The following is a 19,137-nucleotide window of genomic DNA, read 5'->3' on the forward strand; positions in this document are numbered from 1 at the left end:
TCTGTTGCCCGTATCCTTCAATATGACATCATAGCCTTATTTTTCAATAAAATAAGCAAAGTATGATTTCTCTCAGAATTTGTCAAAGTATTTTTGAAAAAATATTGACAGTTGGGTGCATATAAGATATCAAATTTGCAGAATTCCTAAAAGTGTTGACCAGCAATAAGATTGAAGTATGATCAGGAACACACCAGTGATTTAGAGAATGGATTGATAACTGATCAGAATCTGACAGCTTTGGTTTTTATAAATTTGTTGAATACAAGGAGAAGATCAAAATTACTGACAGATAGTTTAGCTAAAGAAAGTACCAATCAAAATTGCATTTCCTTGGAGAATAGTCAACATCTAATACACAGTCATAATCTGAAGACCGGACAGTAGAGAGTCTTCTGTCAGCCGATGGAGCTCTTCATTAGTGACATCATTCAATAACATCTCACCTTCATAATATTATAAAGAACTTGGAAATACAAGGTAATTACACATTAGGAAGCATCTAGTTAACTTTGTGGCTGCACACTCTTATCTTCTAAACCACTAACCACTTGCTCATCTTCAGTTTCTGTAGATGCGTCTTGATTCTCTAGGTCACTTAACTGTCCCTCTCCAAATTCTAAAATAGTTGGCAAATTCCCCTGTTTAGGACATCGTTTCTTGAGGCTAACTAAAAAAGTCTGTGGCAGAGAGAAGATGTCCACATTATTGCCAAGATCAATCCAGGTCATGCTGGGGAACTTTTTAAGGTCCTTCAAAGCTTCAGTGATTTCTCTCAGGATGGATTTTGTCAACCGGTTTCCATTAAGTGCCAGAGTAGTAAGATGTGGAAGGCCACTGAGGACAGGCAAAAGATATAAGAACATTTCATCTGTGAGTTCAGTAAAACAGAGTTCGACATTCTCCACTTCTTCTGAATTGTGCTGAAGATAAAGCATCACACGGTCCAAGTCCTTCATGGTTAGGGAAAAGCCAGAAAGATCTAAATTTCTCTCTCGAGGTCTTGCTGATAGAATTGCTTTTAGGCTGCAAAAAAATAAATAAAAAATTAGGTCAAATGATCCCCAATAATTACAATTACATATTGTGATAAAAAGTAAATAATGCAAAACTTTGAGTGATGTGAAGTTACAAAAACACTGCTGGTTTCTTCTAAAAATAGTCTCTCTCTTTTACATCCTCCCTCTCACTTTGAAGCATGTAAGCACTTGGTAAGGTAGTGCTTGCTTTTGAACTTTTTGGTTGACAGTATGGAGATGGTCCCTCATTTTTATTAGTTGATGGGCACACATGTTGGCTATAAAGGATGTCTTTTGGAGGGTGAGGAGGAGAATTCCTCCAGGTTGTCTACCGTGACTAAACCGGGCCAGTAGCATTTTATGTCTTCAATAAGGGTTCTCCCAATAACTTATACCCTGTGCACAGGATAGAGGATATGTTTCTGATCGGTGGGAGTCCAACCGCTGGAGCCCCTGCAGATCAAGAGAGCTTGTGCTCTCTCATTTGAATGGAGTGATAGCCACACATGCACACTGCTATTTAATTCAAATGGGGAGCACAGGACCCCATTCTAGTCATCAGTTGGGGCCCCAGCCAATCAGCTACTTATCCTCTATCTTTTGGATAGGGAATAAGCTGTCTTAGGCCTCATGCACACGACCGTTGTTTCATTCTGTGTCCGTTGTTCCGTTTTCCGTGATTTTCTGCGGACCCATTGACTTTCAATGGGTCCGTGGAAAACTCGGCTAATGCACCGTTTGTCATCCGCGTCCGTGATCCGTGTTTCCAGTCAGTTAAAAAAATATGACCTGTCCTATTTTTTTCACGGACAACGGTTCGCGGACCCATTCAAGTCAATGGCTCCGTGAAAAAACACGGATGGACACAAGATTGTCGTCCGCGCGTTCGCGTCTGTTTTTTTTCTATCATTTGCATGGCAAACTAAACTTAGATTTTTTTTTACTTTCCTTCATGTTTGGAGATCCTCCAAAAATAAAGTAAGACACACGGAAACAAAAACGGACACGGAACAACGGAACCCCTTTTTGCGGACCGCAAAAAAATACTGTCGTGTGCATGAGGCCTTAATAGGACAACCCCTTTAAGGTTTGTTATGCATATATCATCTACCTGTGGACAGTATAATTGAGCTTCAGGACTACACGAATGGCTGCAGTTTAATGTTTGTGTCACTACATTATATGCAGGTTGCTCATTTATGGATTTACAATCTTGCCCTATCATGTGAGCTTGGTATATGTATTATATCGCTTCATTGTCTGTATGTTATACTTGTGAGTGTTCCCCATCCTATTACATTTTAAAGTGTTCTCTGTGTGTTATATGTCGATTGCTGTGTATAGCTATTTAGTAAGGTGATTTTTAGTACATGTGAAACAGTTTTAATCTGAGGAGTTTTTCTTATTAATCTTATGCAAAAAGGTTTTCTTCTTTCCCCTGCTGAGATCTATCCTTGTTTTTGGGTAAAAAAGTCAAGGAAAATTACATGGAACAAGGTAATATTGCACTTAGCAGTTCACCTGCTATAACAGCTGTGAATCCTTTTACAAAGGCCTCTTTCACACTACCGTTTTTTTTTCCCGTTTTGCGGACCGTTTTTTGCGTTCCGTATACGGTCCGTATACAGAACCATTCATTTCAATGGTTCCGCAAAAAAAACTGAATGTGTTCCGTATGCATTCCGTTTCCGTATTTCCATTTTTTCGTTCCGTTGAAAGATAGAACATGTCCTATATTTGGCCGCAAATCACGGTCTGTGGCTCCATTCAAGTCAATGGGTCCGCAAAAAAAACGGAACACATACGGAAATGCATCCGTATGTCTTCCGTTTCCGTTCCGTTTTTTCTGAACCATCTATTGAAAATGTTATGCCCAGACCAATTTTTTCTATGTAATTACTGTATACTGTATATGCCATACGGAAAAACGGAACGGAACAACGGAACGGAAACGGAACCACAACGGAAGAAAAAAAACGGAACAACGGATCCGTGAAAAACGGACTGCAAAACACTGAAATGGACATACTGTAGTGTGAAAGAGGCCAAAGGCAGATAATCTGCCTGTCATAAGTGTCGATCTATGATGTAGTAAGTCTTCTAGTGCTCTTACATTTATATGTAGGAAATATCTTATGGTTTTTATACAATTGTCCATTTCCCTCCTCTGATACAGTTTCCGTGTCTTCTATTTACATGATATGTGCTTCCAACAAATTATAATTTTTATATAATCATAAAATAAGTGAATACGGTAATTGTTTTTCAGTCAACCACTAGACATGGGGCAATAATTGAGAACAATCCTTCAGGCGATTATCACCGCGTGTAAAAGCCCTTAAAGAGATTGTCCAGGAAGAGAAAAACATAGCAGCTCTCTTCCAAAAACAGCGCCACACCTGTCCACAGGTTGTGCGTGGTATTCACTTCAATGGACCTGAGGGGTAATACCAGGAACAAACCATAGACAGGTGTGGGGCTGCTTTTGGAATAAAGTAGCCATGTTTTTCTCATCCCTTTAAACAAGCACTGCGGTCTGCAGTCCTTGATCTATAGACTGAATTCCTCCAGAATAATTACCAGTGCAAATGGACATGCACCCAAGTGCAAAATTATTTACTTTGATGATAAGAGTAAGGCCTCATGCACAAATGGATCCGCAAAAAACGGAAGTTGCCCGTGTGCCTTCCGCAATTTGTGGAACGTGTGGCCTATTGTAGAAATGCCTATTCTTGTCAAGAACGGACAAGAATAGGACATGCTATATTATTTTTTGCGGGGCCACGGAACGGAGAAACGGATGCGGACAGCACACGGAGTGCTGTCCGCATCTTTTGCGGCCCCACTGAAGTAAATGGGTCCGCACCCGAGCAGCAAAAATGCGGCCCAAAACAACGGTTGTGTGCATGAGGCCTAAGGCATATGTCAGCATATTCTGTAAACTGTGAGGATTAGCGTTACGGAATAGGTCTTGGCTTAGGTTAGGTTCACACCGCCATTTAACTGATCCAGTAGAGGACATACCGCCGGAGTTCACTGGATCCTGCCTAACCAGATACTGCCGTTCACTGCCGGACCCCTTGACTATAATGGGATCCATCCGCTTTCCGTCATAAGTGTTGGTTTTCGGCCAAACAAAAAATCGTTGCATGTCTTGTCTGCTGGAACAGCCTGTGGGATCAGTGAGGTGTGAACCTACCCTTATAGCATTACTAATGACTATGATGGATCCATGTACAGATCATAGCAGGTCCCGTTGATCTTTCTGATAAAGTAATGGAAACATGAAAATGTTATTTTATAGAATCCTATCGCCATACAGCTTTTGAACCATTCTTAGTCATTCCCTTACGCTTTACAATGCTGTAGTTATCCCTCTAGAAACAAAATGATTTTGCCAAGTGCATAAAATAAGCAGCAGCCGTGTGTGTGAACACGGGAGAACATAATCCTGTTAAAGCAGAGCTAAGCTGAGTTTATTCCGATGATAAAAGGTTCAACCGCAAAGATATAAATGGAAAGACAGATAAAACGGCTCAGCCTCTAGGCTGTTTACATGGTGCCTGTTCCCCTAAGTGTTATCCTCTCCAGATAGAGCGACGACAATAACCAAGAAGGGGGCAAAAATCCGGCTGGGGCTACAGGGTGACATGTGCTCGAAAAGTAATTTGACCCAAGACATTTGCGCAACTATTTTAGACCTGTGATTTGCCTGTAAAGACACAGTGGCAAGCAAGTTGCATGTTTACGATGGCAGCCAAAGATCCAACAATGTTGCGTCACAGTCACACCATGTCACATCATAACCCCACTGACAATCATTAGATGCAATATATATATATACACTTATTTTATACTATGTCATGAGCTTATTTCCCCTTTAAACCAGTGAGTGCTTGGCTCTTTCCAGACTTTTAATCACTGTGGCAGGTAATCATCCTTTGTGCTGTTTCTATAATTCTGCTATAATTCTGTCTCCTGTTTTCTCTCTTTCCTCTGCCTCCATTTTGTAATTTTTAATGGATTTCAGTCCTACTGAGTAAATTACATAAGAAATGATGCTCATTATGAGGATATAAAATGAGGCCTATTACAGGCTCTGTATTTTTTTTCATCCATCTAGTTCGGTGCTTTTATATTTGGGGATAATCAGCCACCGCTTTATCTGGACGGACATTTCTAAATACAAACTATGCAATGAGATGTAAAAGAGGTCAGTGGATGTTATAGGAAAATCTGTGGACTGAGAAGGGTTATCATATGTTGTCTTCAATAGTTGAAATGGGAGTTTTTGATTAAACACAATTATTACATAGTCAATTACACTCCGGTTCTTACACCGTTATACCATGCTGAAAAGTATGATGGAACTAAAAGAGAAAGCAACAAAAAGTAACCAGTCTCACTGAGTTGTCAGTTACTCTATACAGTAAGAACATCTTGGTGCCTAGCACATTTTTAGGGTACGGTCACACTTTCAGGTTTCCTGGTGCAGTTTTGGAAGCCAAAATTATGAGGGGATCATAAATGGAGAAAAAAAAACTATAAAGGACAAAGATAAACATTTTCCTCTTTTTTGAATTCAGTAAAGTAGAAAAGACTTGCTCATATTCTCAAGTTAGCAAACTCCATATGGACAGCAATGAGGGGTCTGAATTGAGAGCACCACTGTAGGGGCAACCTCTTTTGAGCACCATGTACCTGCTAAACATTTTTTCAAGTGAAAGCAGTTTGGTTGGTGATAACCAGGCATATGAGATATGTTCTTGTCTGTCATCATCTCTGCATACATTACATATTTGCACTGGAGTGCGGTGCCATCATCAGTCTCAGCTATCTGATTCACTATAGTTATTAACCACAATAGTCACCCACAGACCAACCCCTTCTTCTAATACCTCCCTCACTGGTCCTCAAACCTCCTGTAACGGGGAGCCAGCAACAGGCTTCCCCTCTGCAGCGCCGCCGGCATCCCGCTAGTGAAGAGGAGCAAAGACGCGGCCGGCGTCCTCATCTCCATAGCCACCAGAGGGCGGGGAGGACCCGGCAGCACATGCTTCCTCGGCGTGGCCGGCGTCCTCCATCCCCTAGGCAACTAGCACATGGGGAACTGAGCGCCGATACTGATGAGTCGGCGCTCAGCGCTGGCCACATCACATGACCCATCAGGCGGACCTATTTAAACAGGTAACCTGCTGGCCACAGGTTGCCTGTGATTGGTCTTGATACCCTCACTAGCTGTTTCCTATTGTGCATTTCTGTGTTCTTGGACCTCAGCTCTGTTTTTGACCTCGACCTTGTGACCTCCCTGGATTTGACGTGACCACTTGGCTTCTGACTCCAGATTGTGTTTTGACCTCGTTATTATATTGCTCCCTGTGTACCTGCGTGACCTCCTGGCTTTGACTTTGGCTTGCTTGACTTTGTTACAGTATTCCTCTGATTTTGTTACAGTATTCCTCTTATCTTTTTAGGCCCCTGCACGTATATAAGCGAGGGACTGTCGCCAAGTTGTACACCATCAATTAGGACGGGCCATGCAAGTGGGCAGGTACAGAAGTGGGGTGGAGTTTAGGGCAGCACTTATCCCTCCCCTCTGTTGTGACAGAATCACAGGCCTTACCTAAAACCATGGACCCTATGCGAGTCCATACAGATCAGGTCTCGCTCAAATGGTACAGGATTTGGCTACAGCAGCAGGAATTACATCAACCCCCACCTGTAGCAATTTCCTCCACTCAAAATCTTGAACCTCATGTCAAACTGCCTGACCGTTTTTCAGGGGATAAAAAGTATTTCCTGACATTTAAAGAAAGCTGCAAGCTTTATTTTCATTTACGTCCACATTCTTTGGTCTCTGAACAACAAAGGGTAGGCATTGTTATCTCTTTGTTGCAGGGAGACCCGCAAGAATGGGCTTACTATCTCCCTACGGATTCCCCTTATCTAGCTAATGTTGAAGCGTTTTTTTCAGGCCTTAAGTGTACTGTACGATGAACGTGATAAGGCGGCCGTAGCTGAGAGTCCTAAAGTTCCTCCCTCTGGGAGATCTCCACGTCCTGACTCCCAGAAGGATAAGGTGTTTCCCAAGGTGGTTAAAGAGAAAGTGTTGTTGCCGGTGGTTGTTTATTTTGGCTCCAGTAAGGGCTTTGGGAAGGCATTTGTGGATTCTGGGTCTGACGCTAATTTTATTGACCATAACTTTGCTCTTTCCCTTGGTGTGTCCATTGCTAACCATATTCATATAATTGCTTTCGATTCCACGTTGTTAGTGTGCGGGACAGTAGAATATTGTACTCCGGAAGTAACCTTAACTGTGGGGGTCTGTCATATAGAGTGTACTTTTTTTTATTCTAAAAAATTTACCCGTGGAGGTAGTTCTGGGTATACCTTGGCTCCTGATTCATGTTGTCTACCTGTTATTCAGGCTGGAGTCTCTGCAGAGTCAAATGTTATAGCTGATGCCCTATTCCGGAGTTTTTGTGCCTTTCAGTCTCATGATACTCCACCAGAACCTATTTTGCTGGCAGGTATCATTGTGGCTTCGGTCTGACGACCGAGATCACTGCGGGACAACACTTGGCTCCAGTATATAATAATCCCCTAAAGATAAGTTGTTTGTCCCTGGTCATTTGCATCTCCGGCTGCTAGGTGATTTCTGTTTTCAGTGGGCATCCAGGTATTAATGCCACCAAGGAACTAGTGTCCAGGTTTTACTGGTGGACCTCTTTGTCTAGAGCAGGGATGCTCAACCTGTGGCTCTCCAGCTGTTGTAAAACTACAACTCCCACCATGCCCTTCTGTAGGCTGAAAGCTGTAGGCTGTCTGGGAATGATGGGAGTTTGAGCATGCCTGGTCTAGAGATATCCTCCTGTGAAGTTTGTGCCAGGTCCAAGACTCCTAGGTCCCGTCCGATGGGTGAGTTACGACCGCTGCCCATTTCTAAAAGACCGTGTTATCATAATGCATAAATTTTGTCACCGACCTACCAGTTTTGGAGGGTAAATCAGTTGTGTTGGTAATCGTTGACAGATTTAGCAAAATGGTTCATTTTGTTCCTCTGGCAAAATTACCTAATGCTAAGACTCTAGTTTCCCTGTTTGTGGATCATGTAATACGTTTACATGGAATTCCGGAGAATGTAGTTTCGGACAGAGGCGTTCAATTCGTCTCAAAGTTTTGGAGGGCCTTTTGTCATAAATGTAATATCTCTCTGTCTTTTTCTTTGGCCTTTCACCTGGAAACCAACGGTCAAACTGAACGTCTTAATCAGTCTCTTGAACAGTATTTGAGGTGTTACGTCTCTAACAAACCAACATCTTTGGATAAAACATTTGTCCTTGGCTGAATTCGCCATTAATAACCAGGTGAACTCTTCTACTGGTATATCTCCTTTCTTTTAACTCATTTTCGCCGTCTTCCTCTCAGATTCCGGAAGCTGATCTAGTGGGTAAGGAACTGTGCACAGTCTGGACCCAGGTTCAGTTGAACCTGAAAAAAGCCCAGGAGGTTAAAAAAATTAATGCTGACCAGAGGCGCTCTCGAGGGGTAGATTTCAGGTTGGGATATATGGTGTGGTTATCTACCAGGAATTTATCTCTGAAAGTACCTTTGGGTAAATATGCACCTCGATTTATTGGTCCTTAGGAAATTATTTATATCATTAATCCAGTGTCTTTTAAGTTATGGTTACCTGACTCATTTCACACCCATAATGTTTTTCACAAAGTCTTACTCAAGAAGTATGTGTCTCCTGTATCTCTTGCACAGGAACCTCCGCCACCAGTGGAGGTTGCTGGTCAACTAGAATTCGAGGTTTCTAGGATTATTGATGTGAGAAAGGTTAGTAATTCTTTGCAATATTTAGTTCACTGGAAGGGTTTTGGTCCCGAGGAAAGATCTTGGGTACCAGCGAGTAAAATGCATGTTGGTGAGGAGATTCCATTTAGATCACCCTGAAAAAATGTCTCCAATGAATATGGGTCCTATGGCCCCTTGTGGAAGGGGGGGGGTACTATAACGGGGAGCCGGCGACGCGCTTCCGCTCTACAGCACCGCCGGCATCCCGCTAGTAAAGAGGAGCAAGGACGCGACCGGCGTCCTCATCTCTATAGCAACCAGAGGGCGGGGAGGACCCGGCCGCACATGCTTCCTCGGCGTGGCTGGCATCCTCCATCCCCTAGGCAACGAGCACGTGGGGAACTGAGCGCCGATACTGATGAGTCGGCGCTTAGCTGTTCTAAGTTGCGGGGGACGGATCATGTGACGCTGGCCACGTCAAATGACCAGGGCTGGTGCAAGGATTTTTGCCACCCTAGGTAAAAGCTAATTTTGCCGCCCCTTGACTCCACCCATTGACCACACCCCTTTACCCACCCCTTTTTCAGCCACCTATTGCATGTAACATTTAACTATGGTCGTGTACCCTGTGCCAGTCTATGGTCATGTACCCTGTGCCAGTCTGACTATGGTCGCGTACCCTGTGCCAGTCTGACTATGGTCATGTATATATAATATCCAGCCACTGTCTGCCACCTAGTACAATCCCAGTGATACCAATAACTCTGCACTGTTCAGCAGGTTGGCACACCAAACACGAGCAGTGCCACCTATTCACTGCCAGGCGCCATTCAGCCACTGTCTGAAATCCTGTGCCACCAGGGCAACATAAAACAGTATGCTGCATTGTGCCCTCTGCCAGTCTGGCACTGTCCTGCACCCTGTACCATTCATAGCCCTTTAGACAGTCTGTGCCACCTATTAGGCTCCATGTGCCACTGCTGGGCACCCTGTGCCATTCAGAATCTATGGCCCTTAGTCAAGCAGCAGGTGTGCCCTGACCCCTGTACACAAGTGTGTGCCACCCTGCTGCCAGTCACTGTCCTGCAGCCTCTGACACCCGTGCAGAGTGCAGTTGCCAGGGGTGCTCACCAGGTTCTGCTCCTCGCTGTGCTCCAGGTCCACATTGCCTTGGCTCTTGCCAAGATCATGTGTCTTCGGCGCTTGATCCCACGAGACCCACCTCTGGAGGTCACTGGTCTCGCAGGATTGTGCACCCGAAGTCAAGGATTTTTGTCAACACAAGCAAATTTACATTTTGGCCCCCCCCCCCCCCCCCCATCATTTCACATTTCTGCCCCTCATGATTCATGTCCATTTTCTGCCCCTCATGATTCATGTCCATTTCTTGCCCCCCCATCATTTCACATTTCTGCCCCTCATGATTCATGCCCATTTCTTGCCCCCCCATGTGCTAATATCATAGTGCCATCCTCTCCCCCTGTCCCCTAATGTGCCAGTATCAAGTGCCTCTCTCCTCCCCCCTCCATGTGCCAGTATCATGGCGCCAATAGCCCCCCTCCCCGTGGCAGTAAAGTAACAGTCCGGTATTTAAAAAAAAAAACAGTTTTAGAAAAGTTTGTCCTGGGATTTGAACTCATGCCCTCTACACATCAGAGACAAGGCATTTAACCTCACAGCTATGAAAGCTGTCTAGCTAGTTAGTTAAAAAAAAATATATATAAGACTTCTACTGTCTAGGTTATCAGTACACTAGGTATCAGTAGAAGTCTTATAAAAAAAACACTTTTAGAAAAGTTTGTCCTGGGATTCAAACTTATGACCTCTACACATCAGAGGCAAGGCTTTTACCCTCACAGCTATGAAAGCTGTCTAGCTACTTAATTAAAAAAAATAATAATATAAGACTTCTACTGTAGGTAATTTTGATACCTAGTGTACATCCATACACATGACAGCTGCCCACTGTGTATGGATGTAGCAGAGCTGGGTGTATTGGGGCAGCTGGCATGTGTATGGTTGTACACTATGTATCAGTACACTAGGTATCAGTAGAAGTCTTATACCTTTTTTTTTTTTAACTAACTAGCTAGACAGCTTTGATAGCTGTGAGGTTAAATGCCTTGCCTCTGATGTGTAGAGGTCGAGAGTTCAAATCCCAGGGCAAACTTTTCTGAAAGGCAGTCTAAATGAGATTTAAATACACCAGGGTGTGTCACTCTGCCCGAAGTGACTGAACAAACTTGCAGCGCATCTGGCTGAAGTGAAGGAGATGATGTCAGTAGGGGGCAGGGTGCAGGCGGCAGCCGGGAGCTACTGCTTGGGATTTGGACTCCTGCTGGCGCCCCCTGGCTGAGTGCGCTCTACATGGTGGCCTACTCTGCTTATGGATGGCAAACAGGTGACCTGTGATTGGTCTTGATACCCTCAAAAGCTGTTTCCTATTGTGCATTTCTGTGTTATTGGACCTCGGGTCTGTTGTTGACCTCGACCTTGGAACCTCCCTGGATTTGAAGTGACCACTTGGCTTCTGACTCCGGATTGTGTTTTGACCTCGTTATTGTGTTGCTCCCTGTGTACCTGTGTGACCTCCTGGCTTTGACTTTGGCTTGCCTGACTCTGTTACGGTATTCCTCTTATCTTCTTAGGCCCCTGCACGTATCTAAGCGAGGGACTGCCGCCAAGTTGCAAGTAGGCAGGGACAGAGGTGGGGTGGCGTTTAGGACAGCACTTATCCCTGCCCTCTGTCGTGACACCTCCCTTGTCTTCCCTCACTGGCCCCCATACCTTCTTGCTCTTCCCATTAGATATATAATATCCCTTAACCTTTGTACTTTTCCACGAGGTCTACAGTAGGTACCCTTATCCACTCCTATAAACTCCCATGACTGGCCATTAGGAGTTTAACATCCCTGCCCCAACTTTACAAAAAACTCCAAGATGAAGCTTTATTTTATGTCGATATATATACTGTAGAAGTATAGATATTTTTTCTGACAACTGAACAACCCCATTTACATATACAGTCAGGTCCATAAATATTGGGACATCGACACAATTCTAACATTTTTGGCTCTATACACCACCACAATGGATTCGAAATTAAATGAACAAGATGCGCTTTAACTGCAGACTGTCAGCTTTAATTTTAGGGTATTTACATCCAAATCAGGTGATTGGTGTAGGAATTACAACAGCTTGCATATGTGCCTCCCACTTGTTAAGGGGCCAAAAGTAATGGGACAATTGGCTTCTCAGCTGTTCCATGGCCAGGTGTGTGTTATTCCCTCATTATCCAAATTACAATGAGCAGATAAAAGGTCCAGAGCAGTGATGGCCAGTTCGCATTGTTCGCCCGCGAACATATGCGGGCTGCCATCTTTTTTTACAAGTCCGGCGAGGCACAGGTAAGCCCTTACCTGTGCCTGTGCCACGAGCTGGTCTGAAAACAAATGCGGTCACCGGGAGCAGGCAGTTCCGAGAACTGCCCGATGAAGGCCCCTGGTGGCTTTTCTTGGAACTGCCTGCTCCCGCTGACCGCACTTGTTTTCAGACCGACTCGCGCACAGGCAAGGGCTTACCTGTGCCTCGCCGGACTTGTGAAAAAAGATGCCAGCCCGCATATGTTCGCAGATGAACAATGCGAACTGGCCATCAGTAGTCCAGAGTTAATTTCAAGTGTGCTATTTGCATTTGGAATCTGTTGCTATCAACTCTCAAGATGAGATCCAAAGAGCTGTCACTATCAGTGAAGCAAGCCATCATTAAGCTGAAAAAACAAAACAAATCCATCAGAGAGATAGCAAAAACTATTTGGAACATTCTTAAAAGGAAGGAACGCACCAGTGAGCTCAGCAACACCAAAAGACCCGGAAGACCACGGAAAACAACTGTGGTGGATGACCGAAGAATTCTCTCCCTGGTAAAGAAAACACGCTTCACAACAGTTGGCCAGATCAAGAACACTCTCCAGGAGGTAGGTGTATGCTTGTCAAAGTCAACAATCAAGAGAAGACTTCACCAGAGTGAATACAGATGGTTCACCACAAGATGTAAACTATTGGTGAGCCTCAAAAACAGTAAGGCCAGATTAGAGTTTGCCAAACGACATCTAAAAAAGCCTTCACAGTTCTGGAACAACATCTTATGGACAGATGAGACCAAGATCAACTTGTACCAGAGTGAAGGCAAGAGTAGAGTATGGAAAAGGAAAGGAACTGCTCATGATCCAAAGCATACCACCTCATCAGTGAAGCATGGTGGTGGTAGTGTCATGGCGTGGGCATGTATGACTGCCAATGGAACTGGTTCTCTTGTATTTATTGATGATGTGACTGCTGACAAAAGCAGCAGGATGAATTATGAAGTGTTTCGGGCAATATTATCTGCTCATATTCAGCCAAATGCTTCAGAACTCATTGGACGGCGCTTCACAGTGCAGCTGGACAATGATCCAAAGCATACTGCAAAAGCAACCAAAGAGTTTTTTAAGGGAAAGAAGTGGAATTTTATTCAATGGCCAAGTCAATCACCTGACCTGAATTTGATTGAGCATGCATTTCACTTGCTGAAGACAAAACTGAATGGAAAATGCCCCAAGAAACTGAAGACAGTTGCAGTAGAGGCATGGCAGAGCATCACCAGGGATGAAACCCAGCATCTGGTGATGTCTATGCGTTCCAGACTTCAAGCTGTAATTGACGGCAAAGGATTTGCAACCAAGTATTAAAAGTGAAAGTTAGATTTAGGATTATTATTATGTCCCATTACTTTTGGTCCCTTAACAAGTGGGAGGCACATATGCAAACTGTTGTAATTCCTACACCGTTCACCTGATTTGGATGCGAATACTCTCAAATTAAAGCTGACAGTCTGCAGTTAAAGCACATCTTGTGCGTTTTATTTCAAATACATTGTGGTGGTGTATAGAGCCAAAAATGTTAGAATTGTGTTGATGTCCCAATATTTATGGACCTGACTGTAAATATCGATATGCACAGGAGTTCATGTCGCATCACTACGCATTGCTGTACTGGGAGGATTTCTGTGTCTACCAGACAAACTCCGGCTGCTGGCCTTGTCAGAGTGACTGGAAACTGGGCTATTAAAGTTTCTGACTAGTGATGAGCAGCAGGGGCTATATTCAAATATTTTGTAGAATATTCGTCATATATTCGAGAATTCGAGATTATTTTATTGAATGCTATCAATCAGCAATGTAAAAAGTCACGAATTCGTAACGCGAAATACAGGTGTGGGTCACTTTGGCTACATTTGTCATGCTGGTATAAATTTCCTGAGACTGGAGAAAATGGTTGTCACGGCAGAACATTAGAATAGCTTTATATGCAGATAGAGTCAAGTGCTCCAATATATTCGCGATTGCGCTAATCGGCAGTGATTAGACTACAGATTACTGATTGGTGCACTAAGTATTGTTGTGAACTTGACATTGCTTCCTTCTCATTGGCCCACAAGCAAGAAGCAGAGAGGAATCATGTGTTCAGATGGAAAAAATAGTAGAATATTCAATATAACGAATATATAGCACTATATTCTAAATATTTGCAAATTCTCGAAGTGGCGATATTAGCGATATTCGTGCTCCCAGAGCCATAGGGGGTATTTTAGACAGCCGTCTCCTATCAACATTGTCTGTGATTGTGTTGGTTTTCTAGGGTTTACTGTGCGACTTTATTCTGATTATCCTGGTGATCTGACTTTTGGCTTGTTTTTGATTTTAATCTTGTGTCTGTGGTTTCTCCTCTGAACTAACCAATTGTGATCTGCATTGCCCGTGTATGTTTGTTCCAGATTTTGACCCTGCTTGTATATTTTTCTTTGTACCTCCTTGGTCACTCTGGAAGGTCTTCTACTTGTGTAGCCTCACCAGTGTTCTTTTATCAACTCTGCAGGTGAATCCTGGGTCCCTAGCAGCTAAGCCCATCCTGCTGTCACGGATGGTGTAACAGAAAACAAGAAGTTACAAATAAGGATCCGACTGGCTTGATCCGAAACTAAGGAACAAAAGGGTGACCCCTATTTAAGCCCTGGAACTCTCCCTGTCTTCTCAGCCCATGCAAAGATCTCTATGATAGAAAATTGTATGCCCTCATGCCTCGACTGTATGACACCTGAACACCCTATAATAGTGATGGGACACGACCACCGGTTCCCTACACTTAATACGGAGGGAGTCAGGGTCACCTAGGATCAAGCAAACAGGAAAACACAAATCAATGAACAGACTTATCTGTAGAAGCATTAGTTGTAGCATCCAGCATGTACACACTCCAGGAAGTTGTATAAACCGCAAAGTGATGCAGTATGGGAGGGGATTTAAAGGGATGCAATCAGTGCAACTAGATGACAGCTGAGAGAGGGAAACGAGATGACAAAACGAAAGCAAAACAAAAGAACCTCAAGCAGGAGGTTCTGAAGAACGTCTGTCAGAGCTTCTCAGATGCCTGGCGGTGACACCTACCTTGCTGGTGAATACCTTGGGGTAGACTTAATGTCATACTACCTAGAGTGGTTTTGGAAGGCCGGTAGGAATTTTGGGGTTCACTGGCTGTGATCCAGACAGTGACCCTAGTACTTCCTAACAACACCCAACTCAAGTGGCATGGATTATCCTCAACAGTTGCATACATTTGGAAACTGAAATGGAAAGCGGCATAGAAGGTTCTGCTACACAGTTAACCCTGGAGCCCGGTTCACTGCTGTTCCACACAGTAGACAGCTTTGGCTAATGTCCGCAATCAGCAGTAATGCCAAATGCAGACATTTAACCCCTCAGATGCTGTGGTCAAATGTGACCACAGCATCTGAGAGGCTTAAAATCTGGAAGCACACTCTTGACAGCCAGGAATGCCTTCTCTGGGCAGAGATCGGGGAAGGTGTTCCATGAAAGTAATGAGCCAGCAGGTGGCAGCACTGATATGTAATATAGTGATCTATGTATAGGTTAAGGGATAATAATATTACACTATATACAAATTGCAATCTAATGATTGCATGTTGGGGACCTAAAAAAAACGTAAAAAAAAAAAAGCGAAAAAAGTTTTAAAAAATATTAAAAAGAATAATCTAAAAATTTAAATCACCCACCTTTCCCCAAAATAAAAATAAACAATAAAAAATAAACATCATGGGCATTGCCATGTGCAAAAATACCTGCAATATTAAAATATAAAAAAAACTTATCCCATACAGTGAATGTAAAAATTGCTGATTCAACATTTTTTTTATCACTTTGCCTCCCCAAAAAAAAATTTAATAAAAAGTGATCACAAAATCATACAGGACCCAAAATGGTATCAATAAAAACTACAGATCATCCTGCAAAAGAAATAGCCGTCACACAGAGCCGTAGACATGACTATTAAAAAGTTATGGGGGTCAGAATATGGCAATAAAAAAAAAAAAAAATATATATTTATTTATTAAAACACAACAAGAACTGGTATTGCTGTAATAATACTCACCTGGACAATGACAATCACAAGTCAGTTTTACCACATAGTGAATGTCATAAAAACAAAACCCACAAAACAGTGTAGGAATTGTGTTGTTTTTTTTTACAATTCCACACCATTTGGAATTTTTGGGAATCCTTTGCAATATTTAAAAGTGCTATTAGAAAATACAACTTGCCCCGCAAAAAACAAGTCCACATACGATGGTAAAGGGACACTGACAGGTAAAGGGACACTGACAGGTAAAGGGACACTGACAGGTAAAGGGACACTGACAGGCCTGATAAACATATTTAGATTTTCCTATGCAGTCATAGGTCTATTAAAGTGTATTCCAATCACATAAGAGTACCCCTGTCCGCATTTTAAACCATGTAAAAACAACTTTATAATCATCTGTCAATCACCTTCCTTTATGCCCAAGGGGCGTTTTTTCTCCTACCTTTGTGCCGAGCCGCGCCCCAACTGTCGTTTCCTAGCGCCTCCCAGCTCATTATTATTCACTGCGCTGGGCGGCTTTTACAGTCCTCGATCCTGCAGAGCCGGCGCAGCAGGAGACGCTGATGCCGCCGCATTGAATAAGGGACACAGGCACACTGCGAGTGAGGGTGCCGGGCAAGATATCCGGCGCACGCGCAGAAGGTACAAGTGAGGCCGATGCCCATACGTTTCTATTGGGCATGCGCCGGCTCGGCAGGATCGGGCACTGTAAAAGCCGCCCAGCGCAGTGAATAATAATGAGCTGGGCGGCGCTAGGAAACGACAGTTGGGGCGCGGCTGGGCACAAAGGTAGGAGAAAAACGCCCCTTGGGCATAAAGGAAGGTGATTGACAGGTGATTATAAAGTTGATTTTACATGGTTTCAAATGCGGACAGGGTAAACTCTTATATCATTGGAATACACTTTAATAGACCTATGACTGCATAGGAATAACTAAATATGTTTATCGGGCCTGTCAGTGTCCCTTTAAGTACAGAAAAGTAAAAAAGTTATGGTTCCCAGAAGACAGGGAGTGAAAAATAAATAGGCAAAAATGGAAAACGGATCCATCGGGAAAGGGTTAAATGAAGTTGCAAGATAGAAATGATTTTCTCCCCCGTGTCTCATTTTCCTGTAACACAGGCAACATTAAGGAAGAAGCCATAAATCCACTAGATCACACCACTCTTCGCTGACAGCTTTTATATGTGATACAAGACAACACCTTGGAGGGATTTCTTCCATTACGCTTGTCCTATTACCTGCTGCAAGAAATAGAACAAACTAAAAAAGAACACACTGAACCCAAGGTCAGGAGAAAGTCTTTCAGATTTATAATTGTTATATGTGAAAGTTTAGAAAAAGACTTGGGCCTCTTTCATACGAACGATACGGATTAGTTCAGGATGCGTTCAGTGCAACTCGCACCATTTCGCAAGCAAGCTTAGTCAGTTTTTTTCCGCGCGGGTGCAATGCGTTTGATGCGTTTTTCACGCGCGTGATAAAAAACTGAAGGTTTACAAACAACATCTCTTAGCAACCATCAGTGAAAAACGCATTGCATCCGTGGATGCAATGTGTTTTTTACTGAATCCCCATTCACTTCTATGGGGCCAGGGCTGCGTGAAAAACGTAGAATATAGAACATGTTGCGATTTTTCACGCAACGCAGAACTGATGCATGGAAAAAAACACTCATGTACACAGACCCATTGAAATGAATGGGTCAGGATTCAGTGCGTGTGCTATGCGTTCACGTCACGCTTTTCACCCGCACAGAAAACTTGCTCGCTCTGTTTGCATTGGAGACCAGTCAAGCTCTGCCCTGTCCCTGAGATGGTCATCAGCTAAGAGTGGTGGCCAGCAGGAGGAGACTGACATGTCTTCTCAGGCAGATTTCTATAAGACATTTGCAAACTAAAAAGTTTTTCCCTCATCCAGTGTTCCTGTGAGCTACTTGCTCCTTCTGATGGCTTTGATGCCCACAGATATTGCAAATGCACGAACCACCCCTCGTCCAGAATCACAGGCTCCAGATGTTGAAGTAGCATGGCTACAGGTAAGGCTACTTTCACACTCGCATTAGGTGCAGATCCATCATGGATCTGCACAGACGCATCTGCACCGATAATACAACCGTCTGCATCCGTTTGTATTATCTTTAACATAGCCAAAACTGATCCGTCTTGACCACCACTGAAAGTCAATGGAGGCGGGTCTGTTTTCTATTGTGCCATATTGTGTCAGTGAAAACGGATCAGTTCCCATTGACTTACATTGTGTGTCAGGACGGATCCGTTTGCCTCCGCATCGTCAGGCGGACAACAAAACGCTGAAAGCAGCATTTTGTTGTCCGCCTCCAGAGCGGAATGGAGGCTGAACGGAGGCAAACTGATACATTCTGAGCGGATCCTTATCTATTCAGAATGCATTAGGGCAAAACTGATCCGTTTTGGACCGCTTGTGAGAGCCCTGAAACGTATCTCACAAACGGAAACCAAAACGCCAGTGTGAAAGTAGCCTCAAGAATGGGACCATGCTGCCCTGTCCTACATGGAAAATCCGTTTTTATTTGACAATCCGCCAGTGACACACAGATTCAAAAAATGTATCCAGTTAGGCTGTCTTCATATCTATGTCCACGGCTTAAGCTGCACTTTTTTGATCAGTAAAATATCAGGTCTCATGATGGCAACCCAACTGACCCCATTATAGGTAATAGGGTTTGTCAGCTTCCATTAGTGTCTATTATCTGAAGGATCCATCACTTTTATTGCTTTCATTGAATAGAAATAAGAAGGTCAACGTGAACGCGGCCTGTTGTCTACATCCTCTGCTGACATTAGATAAGTGCCAGAAC

At 43.5% G+C, this 19,137-nt stretch overlaps 1 protein-coding gene across 1 annotated transcript in view; it reads right to left on the bottom strand.

The window, feature by feature from the left end:
- Positions 1–380: 380 nt before the first annotated feature.
- LOC122932443 (leucine-rich repeat-containing protein 75A-like) overlaps positions 381–19,137 on the bottom strand; it is a 427,483-nt gene continuing 408,726 nt past the window's right edge. Inside the window, exon 4 of the mRNA XM_044286843.1 lies at positions 381–1,026. Coding sequence (XP_044142778.1) covers positions 507–1,026 — 520 coding nt within the window. The 3' untranslated portion in view covers positions 381–506. The remainder of the gene's footprint in view (positions 1,027–19,137) is intronic.

The sequence above is a fragment of the Bufo gargarizans genome, chromosome 3 (genome assembly GCF_014858855.1).
Source record: "Bufo gargarizans isolate SCDJY-AF-19 chromosome 3, ASM1485885v1, whole genome shotgun sequence".
Lineage (NCBI taxonomy): Eukaryota > Metazoa > Chordata > Amphibia > Anura > Bufonidae > Bufo > Bufo gargarizans.